Below are 12,042 nucleotides of genomic sequence, written 5' to 3'. Positions count from 1 at the left end.
CTTGTTTTAGCTAGAATACCATTCAAAACGTGAAAAAATACCCACCTTTTTCTTGATGACGTCGATACCCTTGTGCTCATCCATCTTTCAAAATGTCATGATGCCACACATGTGGCTAAAGAGATCAAGATCAAGGCTGTTTTGTTTTTTAACTTTTTTATATATTTACTTACTTTTTTATTTGTTTCGGTGGTTTCATTTCGCTTGCTTCCTTTCAGTAGTTTCGTTTTGGTCGTTTCATTTCGTTGTCTTGGGTTTTAGTACATGCCTTTGTTTTGACATGAAACATGAAGGAATCTTGGAGAGCACAAAAGAAGGACAAGACAATACTCCTCAAGGTTCAAGAGTGCTTTCTGTCTCATAAAGTGCCCCAAAGTGTGTTAATGTACACACACATTTATTTGTAGACTTACAACTGTACAATGTGATGGATACAATTTTAAAATGGTTTTCTTTTGGGAAGAAGGAAAAAGGTTAGGTTTGAGGTCTGAAGCAAGATAATGCATACTGAATCTCATTGCATGAATCTGCTTGCAAAATTAATAAATAAGTTTTTCAGGTGTGTAGTTCCTTCAGGCATCTGACCATGACAGACAATCGATGTTCCTGTTTAAATCCTACTCATGGGCACACCCTTCCTGGGGAAATCTAGGTTTTACAGTAAATGTAATTAATTTTTATCACTTGTAACTGGCTCGTAAGATCTATTTTGAAGCAAGAAATGGTGGTTGTCGGTTTGTTGATAAGGGTTTGGTGTTTGTTTGCTTAAATCCACAGAACAGCTCCAGGTCCACCTACATTGTACAGTAGTTTTTTCCTTCATCAGACAAGAGAGCAAAGAATAGAATTTTGCTTCCCCTAAAGGCGGCGAAATACGAGATACAAAAACCCTCAACTTGTTGCGCAACATTGTTTCGTTGCAAGTTTTGGTTGATGTTTCGCGTTTTTCACATTGCGTGATCGACTTGACCCGCAACAAAAACATTTGTTGCAGGTTGTAGAAATGCAGGGCGCTGATTGGTTGATTTGCTAGTACACAAGCACATTTGTTGCGCGACAAGTTGTGAGCTTGATGAAAAACCAGCAACAAAGCCAAAATTTGTTGCTCAGAGTAGACCTGCGCTCTACTTTTCTTCAACCCCCAACAAGTGTTTTTGTTGCACGACAAGTTGATCATGCAAGGTGAAAAACGGGAAACATCGACCCAAACTTGCAACGAAACAAAGTTGCGCGCCAAGTTGAGGGTTTTTGTATCTCGTATTTCGCCGCCTTAAAAGCAAATTAATTATTTTTTGCAAGAACCACAGGACAAACCTTCCTGGCAAGAGTTTAGCTATCTCAGCCCATTTATTGCCCATTGTTATATGAGCCTGGTAAATTATCCTGTCCTCATCTTCTGTCCATGCTGTCTTTTTAATGTCAGGATTTAAATGATTATGCCACCTACAGCAAAAAGGAAAGTGAAGAAAAATCACGAAATGTTGCAATAGTGGGTTTGATGAAGGGTGCCATTTAAAAAAATTCAGACAATTTTTTGCGATAAGGTTGCAAAATCGTCATCCTCTATTGTGCTGCCAAGGGTTTGACAAAACAAAATATGAGCCCACAATATTTGTGTGTAAACAAACCGCTGAAAATGGCAAATAATCAGAGATTATTGCGCTACAGCTGTGCCCCATACGTGTATGTTCAGATTGAAAGAAAATTCATGGTGAGAAACACAGGTTTTTTTTCATTTCTTTACTTACATGTACATGTAGTTTAGTGGCAACTGCTAACCTGTTTATTTGTTTGTTTGAAGGAGCAAAGGTGAAAACCATTCCCAAATTTGCAACTTCTTCAGATATTTTAGTCGCAAAGGGAAAAAAATTCAGTCAAGTGCAGCTGTATCAAAGGATGGATAGCGCTATCCACTGGATAAATCACTATCCACCTTTGAACAACCAAGGCCTGGGAGAGAAATTTCGGTGATGTAGCAGCTGTCATAACATATGTGAGTGGCTCAATACCCTAACCCAAAAACAAAAGACTAAACAATTGAAACAATTTCTTAAACTTAAAAACAATAGAAGCTGCTTTCAATAGCAAAGAATGGCAGGTTATGACAGTTGCAACATTCCAACCCACACATTTCTGAGTCATTTTTGACAATGTGAAGTCAACTCAAAGGAAAGCTAAGGGGCTGCTTACATGATTATAAAGTGACTTTCATTCCTGAACAAGTTATCTTTATTCCAGAGCCATATACATGTAATTATTTCTCTTCCTCTGTTACCATGATACATGGCAACATTTTGCTCATGCACAAGTCATTCCAGAATACATTAATTCAGGTTTTCAATTCAAATGAAAGCCTCATTCTGGAATGACAGACTGGTACTGTATCACGTAAACTGAAAACAAATTTCCTTTTGCGAACCATTCAGTCATGGGTGAGAGGTACATGTACATACAGTACCTGTGAGAAAAATATTTGCAAGATTAAAGGGTAAAAAGGGCAACAAAGACTCAATGTATTCCACACCTCTCAACTCTGTTCTGCCAGCCTTAGACCAGAAATATGCATCCCAAAAACGCGTGCGAAACGAGCATACGAAAATTGCGCACACGCATCTGCGTTTGTAACACGCGCATCAAAAACGCACATTCATCAAAGATAATTAATATGTATGAGTTGGCCCATTGTCTTCATTGTTTAACTTTTATTGTTAGTTTCAGCGCAAGACAATGGCTATGTCAACAGTGAAGTGTTTGATTTCAAAAAACGCGTGCTTCCAAGTGAAATTCGAGTCAACAATGCACTCGCTTCCGCTTCACATTTAATTTCAGACATTTGAAAATTACTTTCACTTCTCGCTGCATCAACAAATGACATAATAAGGGGAATAAATATTTTCCTGTGATTAAAACGTAAAACAGGACTATTTTCAATTTGAAAGACATCGGTTTTGCCAACAGAAATCGACAGTCAGTAAAGTTAGTCGATCAACAACAAATATCGCTAAGAGCAAGACTTGGATGAACGGTGGAGTGAAATGCAGTAAAATCAACGAAATAAGGAGTATAATATTCATTCGCAAACAAAACTTACTTACGCAATCTGTAATACCGGTACTTTCTCGAATATTTCAAAATAATTTTTGTAATGCGTGCGTGACATTCAAAAGGCGTCTCGGCATTCTGTCCTTTTGCGAATTGAAGCTGTATTACTTCAGCAAGATTCATTGGAATGCGCTCGGAGTTGAAAAATCTTCCCTTTAAGATATCTTCTGCACCAATTTCTTTCTTTAGTTAAGCTTTATGGAGGAGAATTAACGCGGGGTTGGCTGGAAGCATACGGAGTGAAACCCTGTGTGACAAAAAACGCCGGCCCTAATGTCGTCTTCTTTTGTTTGAGAGCCTGGAACCAAATGTTTACTTGTCGGAGCCTCAAAGCAGTTATCTCATGACAACTTCTGTGGCGCCATCCTCAGTATTTGACGTTTGCGAAAAACTTGGGATGTTACAAAAACTCCTTAGTAGCGCTGTTTTCTTTTTCTCCCGAAATTCTTAAGCTCGACAAATTTTCGGCAAACACTTTTTTGCTGCCCTAAAGACATTTTGAACACAGAGGAACAGTAATTATGTATCTCGATTGACATTAGTTGGGATAAATAGAAAAAATGAGGTCTTCTGCACTACCGGTGCACCATGTTAAAAGTTGAAAGGACACAGCTAACATGCCAAATGAATGATCAAGGTGCTCGTCAACCACGAACTTCCGAAGATGGTCAATCACAATAGGGCCATACCCCCATTTATACGAGAGAAAATAAGCCGCGGCTTTCTCTGGCCGCGGCTTACAGCCCTAATATTGCACGACGAGAAAAACATCAGTCCATCGTCCACGTGGAGCGTACCTGTGAGGTACTTTCTTGCTCGACCGTGAGCTGTCAGATTGGGTGGAATGTTTCTTCGTCAAAGAAAAAGCGAGCGTTTTCACAACAAACTTATCCATGAGTAAGTTTTTATCAGTTTTCAACGAAAGAAACTACATTTTGCCGAAAAACTTACAACTTCGCTTATTTTTCATAAATCTCTTCTATAAGAGAAGGCAAGTGTGTCATTTCAGTGGTGTGTATATAAGGGCGTGTTTGTGTTGCACCAATAGAAGGAGACTCGTACCAGGTCCCCGACATGAAAAATAAAGCCTTGAACTTCGAATGTTTACGAAATCGAAGGTGACAAAGGTCAATGGCGTATTTATGCAGGAATTTCTAAGAAACGTGTTGATTTATGTTTCAGTTTATGAATTTTGTGCGTCCTTTTGTGAATTATGCGATTTTTGGTGAATTGTGCGATCGGATGCGATTTGAGGTCGATTGTGCGAAATCGCACCATCGCGTAATATCAGAAGGCCTGGTGGTCAGCTGCAGGATGACAACAGAGTTTTATTATTTTTCATTCAGTGAATGTCAAAAGAATTTAAAACTTTGTAGGTTTGTTTCGAAAACTCACAATGATCAGTTGACACCGCTCTTCAATTCAAATGTTCTGGTTAGTTGATCACAGAAATTAAATATTCATTTTATCGTTTGTCTATTGTTTCGTGGAACAATGAACATCACATCTACAATACGAGTTTGCATAACAAAAGGAAAAACGCGCATCAAATGCGCGTTTGGAAACGCGCATTTAAAAAACGCGCGTGCGTTTTGCGTCTGCGTAGGACGCATATTTCTGGTCTGCACTGTACATAAAGGCAGGGCTCAAAGTTTGCGACCACCTGGTCCCACATGCGACTACATTTTTAATTGTGCGCCTAAAAAATCATGTGTGGTCGCACCTGCGCGCCTAAAAATCTTGGAGTTTAGTGCGACAAAGCTCATCGCTACTCAACTCTGCTCTTGCCTGACCATCCTTATGTACTTCAACTAGTCAGACACGAAACGGAAGCTTGAAATAATAAATTCAATCGTAGGTATGACACAATCAGGATCCAAAGAATAAAGTTACATCATTTTCCTTGCATCAGCGGGTGTCTTATTTGTCGTTTTCTCCTGTGGTTTCTTCGAACTCGTAGCGTCACTCGTAGCTCAATGTCTACATTCCATCCCAGCCCCTTTCGGTTTTGCGAAGACTCCGCTGACATGTGCGAGTGAAAGCCGCCTTTAAAGCACGTGCTTCTTGGCAATCGAGTTCACCAGTCGATATGAAAGGTCAAGCCAGAGCCAAGAATGTCAAAACAACCTGGGTTAAGAGACGTTTTTTCTTCAAGGTAAGAACGATTTTAAAACAATGAACTATATCTCAGTGTGAGCGGGGATTTTCTGCCCAGAGGAGAATCAAGTCTGATGTAAGAAGCAGCCTCCTCCTGTCGACAACAGAAGACCTAATCCGCATCAGTATGGAAGGACCAGAATTAGAAGCTTTTGACCCAACACCGGCAGTTGTCAAGTGGTTTAACAGTGGTGAGAGATCAGGGCGTCCTAACTTTGCTTACAGAAAATGGCCAGATGAATTAATTTCAGTTGCTGATTCATGGGACTCACCGGGTTTCGAATGATCGCGTTGATGTTGTATTAACGACGTGGTTCTACGTCTAAGTCTGTATCAGCTTTAAACCAAAAGTGTATTACTTTTACAAATCAAAATTAAATGAAACTTGTGAGCAGTAAACTGACAGTGTTAAGGCTAAGTTCAAAAGGAACTCGGAATGCAGATTTTTCTGTTGTCTTGAACGTACCATGAAGTGTAATACCGGTACTACGTGAAATTGAGAAGGTTAATTTAAAAAAACACATAACAGTATTATTGTTATCTCCAACGTACAGTAAGAGCCTGAAAGTCGAAACAAACACAGGGATCGTTCAAAATAAAAGATAATGCAAATAAATGATTACTTACACAATGCAACGTCTGTTTTCTGATTTTTTGGTGCCACCAGTATTTTAAGCTGTGCTCCTAAAATTCTTAGCTGTGCGCCTAAAATTTTGGCAGTGCGCCTAGAAATTTAAACCTGGTAGCACAAGTGCTCCCAAAGCCAAAAATAAACTTTCAGCCCTGAAAGGATGCTTTCTTTCTTCTTCTGGTTTTTTTCTTACCACTAATGACATCCGCAATAGAAACGCCTAATAATTATTTATGCTCAGAAAGTGAAAAAAATGGTTATGATCTTTTCTATTCAGACAAAAGCGACAGCCCAATGCTCAAATTTTTACTTAAAAAATTCAATACAGTAACATTTTTTGAAGCTTGCCCCACATGTTTACATGGTTGTACACCAGCTATGAGCCCGTTGAGAGAAGGGTTGGCGAATTCGAAGCATCTCCAAGGATCAACGGTACAACTATAAATGCGGATAGCATATTACGATGTCTGGAACAGTCAACTCGGTCACAGTTGAATTGGTTAGCAATGTTATGATTGATGTACATCAACTTTTTTTCCAATTACATGTATTTTCAAATTAAATTATCCAGCATCTACAATTTGCAACAATTTTTATCCATCTCACTGGCTGTCAAGGCCGCTTTATGCTCTCTTCGTTCGTTTTTCTCTCTCTCTCGTTTTCGGCTTGGCCTTGCTTGCATTTCGCCTTTTTACAGACATCCACACAATACAGTTTGAAAATGCTTTAGTTGAAAGCACCTTTAGTTGAAACTGTTTATGGTAGCCTCTCTACTTGAAATGTATAAGGTCAGAAGGGCAGAAATTTTTTGGCGACTAAAATACCCAAGCTGGCAACCAAATCTGAGAAATTAGGGGCCAGGTAGCCCCTATGTTTTTTCCTGAAAGTCGAGCTATAAAGTTAATAAATTATTTTGTCTTTATGCTATCACTAGCCTTGTTAGCACAAACAAATTCAAAATAATTTTTGCTCCAAAGTGAGGCTAGTGAGAATGATTAGCACAAAGACAAAATAATAATTTATTGGCCCCCATTTATAAATACAGTCTATAGCCACAAGGTGTTGCCTTACTAGCTGTTCAAATACTGTCAAGTGAATGCAGTACAAATGTCATTCTGGAACGGTAACTCATTTCAGAATGAAACTCATAATGGTATCCTGTAAACAGCCCGCTAATGAATGATTAACCTTCATACAGTACGTCTGGGATTGACTCTGATTTGAGGACTTGACCAGAGGTCAATTCTCTTTCATTCAATTGTAAATTATATAAATTCAGCTTCGACTTTGGCACAGCTGTTTCACCTGGGTTACTGGGGAGGATCAAAGATTTCAGCCTTTTCTACACCAGTGTAATAACCACTTGCATGCTGAGAAGAAATGTAGAGTGATGTACCTTTCTCTGCATTGTTTTCCAATCCTGCCTTTCAAATGTTGAGCTATCAGTGACCAACGCTTTGGACCATACTTTCTCACCAGTTCAACAACTTTGTCATCCTCCTGTCAAATATTTGTTGCTTGTAAACCTTCTTTGTTGTAACATTATCTTAATCACATGCATTGGAAATCAACTCCACAAATAATTATTATCAAAAGACAGTTTTTCTGACCTCTTTTGTCCAAGGGCCTTTCACCAACTCTGGATTGAGAACCTTTTGCCATCTCTGGTGGCACTGTAACTCAGTACGGTCAGAAAAATTACTTGCAACTTCCCTCCAATTGTCTGACCCAATTTCATCCACTAATTCTTTCAACTTTTCATCCTGCAATTACAAATTATATGTATTCACAACGGGCAGTGAAGATGTAGACCATATCGTTTGCCAAACGATCCGCAAATGCTTTGTTTCATGATTAAATGTCGCTTTCTTAATGTAATCAGTTTTTTTTCCTCATTAATATTCATATTCTCGATTATCCGGACCCTCGATTAGCAGGACTATTTCGTCTAGTCCCAACGAGTCCGGATAATCGAGGTTCCATTGTAATAATTATTTTGATATGGTTTTACGCCACTCAAGTGAAAATCATTGTTAGTACTGTACAATGTCAGTACACCAATGACCATGTTCTGTGATTATTTCTGAGTTCCTACATGTATAATCCTGGCCATAAGTTGTTGGGACACCTCCCCTTTTGCGCTCTAAAACCCACGATTTCAACTACGTCCTTGACGTTTAAAGAAAAAGATGAATAGAAGAAAGTAGAATTGACTCTCTCTTCCCCATAGCAATTTTGAAAGAAAATAAAGCTATTCTGAAGACCAGATCCGATGTGGTTAAAAAGAAAAAAGGGACAATAGAAAGTGGTTAGACAGTTGTTTTAGAATTGAACGTTATAGCTGAAAAATCATTATTATTGTGGCGTCACTTTAGTTGGAGAATACTGTTCGTTGAGGCGAACAATTCGTGAAACATGGCTATTTAAGAGAGTCTGCCTGTGAAGTCATCGGCCGTGAACTGTCCCAACACTTGTGACCAGGATTGTAGAACTGTGGCTTGGGCTCCCAAGAACTTTCTTTCTGAACTTTTCTTAGGCAGCATCTTTGTTTTATGCAATTTCAGTCTTGAGCTGAAAAATCTCTGCGTAATCAGGCGAAAAGAAAAGGCATCTACCACATTCGCAGTCGACGACTAAAAACTCACAAGGACAAGTATAATAACTCCAAAGGTCGTCCGTTGGACGACTGAAGTTAAATTAATAAATGTATTTTCATGAATGCCATCAAATGTCATAATATAGAATTTATTTTCGTTCTGATCACTATTCGTTTAATGGAAGCTTCCAGAGCATAATTATTATAAAGGAATAAACATGCAGCTTTTCTCAGCATTGAAAAGACACCTTTGACCCTGTGGTATTTTCCATGAACAGGGTTTGTGCTGGATTTTGTGTATAAAATTCAAGAGCAAGAAATTAAATTTTCAATGAATGTTTGCAAGTCTAGAAGATTTCTATGCCATACATTAGAGACCTATTTTAAAAAAAAAGAAAAGAATTTTCCGTAAAACCTGAGATAAAATTAGTCTGCAAATTTTGCTGAATTTTAAATATTTTAGAAATTACCGGTAAGTGAAGCTACGACCAATGCAACTACATGTACATGTATGAACACAATTTTAGTAATTGCACAGAGAAGCCCGAAAAATTCTGGACTTCAACAGTGTTGAAGGTCCACACCAATAGGAGAGGTTCCAACCTCAGTCCAGCAGCAAAGACTAAGTCAGGGCATCCTATCCAATTGCAAGTTCATAACACTTAACCCATTATAATTTTTATTACACTTGTAAACATTCTTGTTCTGATGTTTCTGCCATACACTGTGCAATATCAAGCCCATTATGTAATTTGTACCAATACACATACAACTTTCAACCATAAGTAATCACACAAAACATTGGTTGATTTGAACATGTCCTTTTTTTCATCCTTCCTTTTAGAAATGCTCTCCAAGCATGAACATTTGCAATTTAAAGCACCAATAGATTGTTTTGAAATGGTTGCAATTGGTTTATTTAACTAAGAATCGATCCGCCTATGAAATGTGAAATGATCAGGTCTGACAACAAAATGATCTTGTGCCCCGTAGCAGAATGGTTTACTCAAAGAAGGCACAATTCAGCTAATTGGCAAATGACTAAGCTCACAGGCAAATGGTTTATCAAGTGTCAGACGGTTTAAGAGACAGGCAATCGATTCAGTGCAAAGTCAAACAGACAAGACAAAACTGAAATGGTTTAGTTACAGAAGGAATGGTTTAACTAGTCGACACACCACTTAACTCACCAGAAAATGGTTTAATTAATGGCCGGGCAAGTGATTGAGTGCAATGTCTTGAAAATGGACAAGACAAGACTGAAACAGTTTAGTTAAAGAAGAAATGGTTCATTTAATTGATGCATGACTTAACTCAAGTGTCAAATGATTTAATAGCCTGGCAAGTGATTCAGTGCAAGGTCAAATAAACCAAACAAGACTGAAATGTTTTAGTCGACGGGCAGGGTTCTCCCTAGTTTTCAGCACAACAGGTAAGGGGCCTTTTGGACGTTCTCCAAAGGATAAGCCACTTCTGAGAATTTGCAGGCGGTAACAAGTGCTCTTTCAAGCGATAAATATTACCAGTAACTGCATGATAAGGAGAACCCTGACTGGCGGTCTTACGTAAATATCTGTCGTCAGCCTGATAAAACTTGGCGTGAACCTAACAGACTTTTTGTTCTCTGGTTGAAATTGTTTTCCTCCTTCGCTTTGGATGAAGTATTCTTTTTGTTTTTCGAGAGCAGGGCTAAAGTAACTAAGGGCTAAAATATGTAACTGATTAATGATGTCCACAGCATGAAAATAAACAAGATAAGGTCCTACGTCCCAGTTCAGAGTTGCCTTCTCAAGAGCTTTACTCTGTTTTTGTACGTGAAATGGAAACTGTGTCGAAGTGGGGTTTTGTAAAAAATGTAGTCTCCTTCGCTGCTGTCTTTCGGAATGTCACACAACAAGCTTTGCGTGACATCCTGAAAGACTACATGAATGACTAAAAAGAAGAGTCCTTAAGGTAATTCCCTTAAAAATGATGTACTATCCAGATGTTTGTCAAACTTGGCACAACTGATATTCATACACAGGACACTAAAAAAAGGAAACTCGGTGTGGCCAGCACATCACGCATGCACACAACCATTTCACCCAGTCAATTAGCAGCCATGGACAGCTGTTTCGGCCTTGCTGGGCCTCATCAGCATGGCATAGCTAACGTAATAGGAGAGTGTCTTAGACATCCCTTTAGGTGGCAGCTCCACAAAACAAAATAATGTGGTAAGCTGGGTTGGGAACAGCAAAGCCGTTCTCCCATGCATGGAAAGCGCGTGGGAAGGTGGGTCCCCAAAAGAGACCAGTGTGTCACATAATTTTTAAGTACAATGAAAAAACCAATCATGAAAAAACCAATCATGTAGTCAATGGTCAGGATATGTGACACCCCGAAAGATGGCTGCAAAGGAGCCTATGTACATTATGAAACCCCACCTCAACAGTTTCCAGTTCACATACAAAAACAGAGAAAAGCTAATTTGAGAAGACAACTCTGAACTGGGACGTAGGACCTTATCTTGTATATCTTCATGGTGTGGACATCAGTAATCAGTTACATTTACAGCCTTCTCAAAATATTTTTTGGGAGCAGGTCATAAGGAAAGTGGAGACGGTTTGATGTTAAAGGCACCAAAGCGAGTGCCCAAAGGATGCAAGCTTCTAGGGGGGTCTGGGAGCATGCTCCCCTAGGGAATTTTTTAAATTTAGACACTCACAGATGCAATTTAATGCAATCTGGGGGATTTAAAGTGACGAAATTTCACATATGGAATTGACACTTGCTTGGAGTCTGATAAGAAATGCTGCAATGTTAGTCAAATAAACTTTTCACGTGCGCGACGCCAAAAAATATTGCGGACGCGAATTTGTACGTGAAACAAACTTTTTTCAAGGTTTTGTAATATCTCCAGTGACTTCACGTTCGAGCTAAAAATGTGTTGTCTGACATTTTCTGACTGGAAGGAGACGGTCAAGCTTTCTGAGGAGGCGGCTCATTGAGCCGTCAGCCGGCTGGTTTTGAGAGGGCTGCATTTAGCCCTGCTCTCGAAAAACAAGGAGAATACTTCATCCAGCAAGAAGGAAGAAAACAATTTCACCCAGAGAACAAAAAGCCTCTCAGGTTCGTGCCAAGTTTTATCTGCTGACAACATATATTTACGTCAGACCCCCCGTCGACTTAATCAATGATTTCAGTGAGTCTTGACTTCTTCATTTGACCTTGCACTGAATCACTCGCCCGGCCATTAAACCATTTGCCAGTGAGTTACATGTAAGTAGTCCGTCGATTAGTTGAGCCATTCCTTCTTTAACTAAACCATTTCAGGTTTGTCTTGTCCATTTGACTTTGCACTGAATCGATTGCCCATCTCTTCAACCATTTGACAGTCTTGATTAAACCATTTGCTGGTAAGTTACATTGTAAGTCGTTTGTCAATTAGCTTAATCGTGCCTTCTTTGAGTAAACCATTCTGCTACAGGGAACAAGATCATTAATTTTTGTTGTCAGACCTGATCATTTCACATTTTGTCGACAGATCGATTCTCAGTTGAATAAACCAATTTGAATT

The 12,042-nt window shown here is 39.0% G+C and overlaps 1 protein-coding gene across 4 annotated transcripts in view; it reads right to left on the bottom strand.

The window, feature by feature from the left end:
* Positions 1-12,042, bottom strand: part of LOC138019477 (myb-related protein A-like) — a 31,912-nt gene that overhangs the window by 17,154 nt on the left and 2,716 nt on the right. For all 4 annotated transcript variants that reach the window (XM_068866280.1, XM_068866279.1, XM_068866278.1 and 1 more), the window contains exons 3-5: positions 7,501-7,653; positions 7,287-7,390; positions 1,315-1,443 (exon numbers count right to left, since the gene is read on the bottom strand). In XM_068866280.1, the coding sequence (XP_068722381.1) occupies positions 1,315-1,443; positions 7,287-7,390; positions 7,501-7,653 (386 nt within the window). The remainder of the gene's footprint in view (positions 1-1,314; positions 1,444-7,286; positions 7,391-7,500; positions 7,654-12,042) is intronic.

This window comes from Montipora capricornis, chromosome 10, assembly GCF_036669925.1.
Source record: "Montipora capricornis isolate CH-2021 chromosome 10, ASM3666992v2, whole genome shotgun sequence".
NCBI lineage: Eukaryota > Metazoa > Cnidaria > Anthozoa > Scleractinia > Acroporidae > Montipora > Montipora capricornis.
Note: the sequence above shows the minus strand (reverse complement) of the source record. Positions and strands in the feature narration are given on the sequence as shown.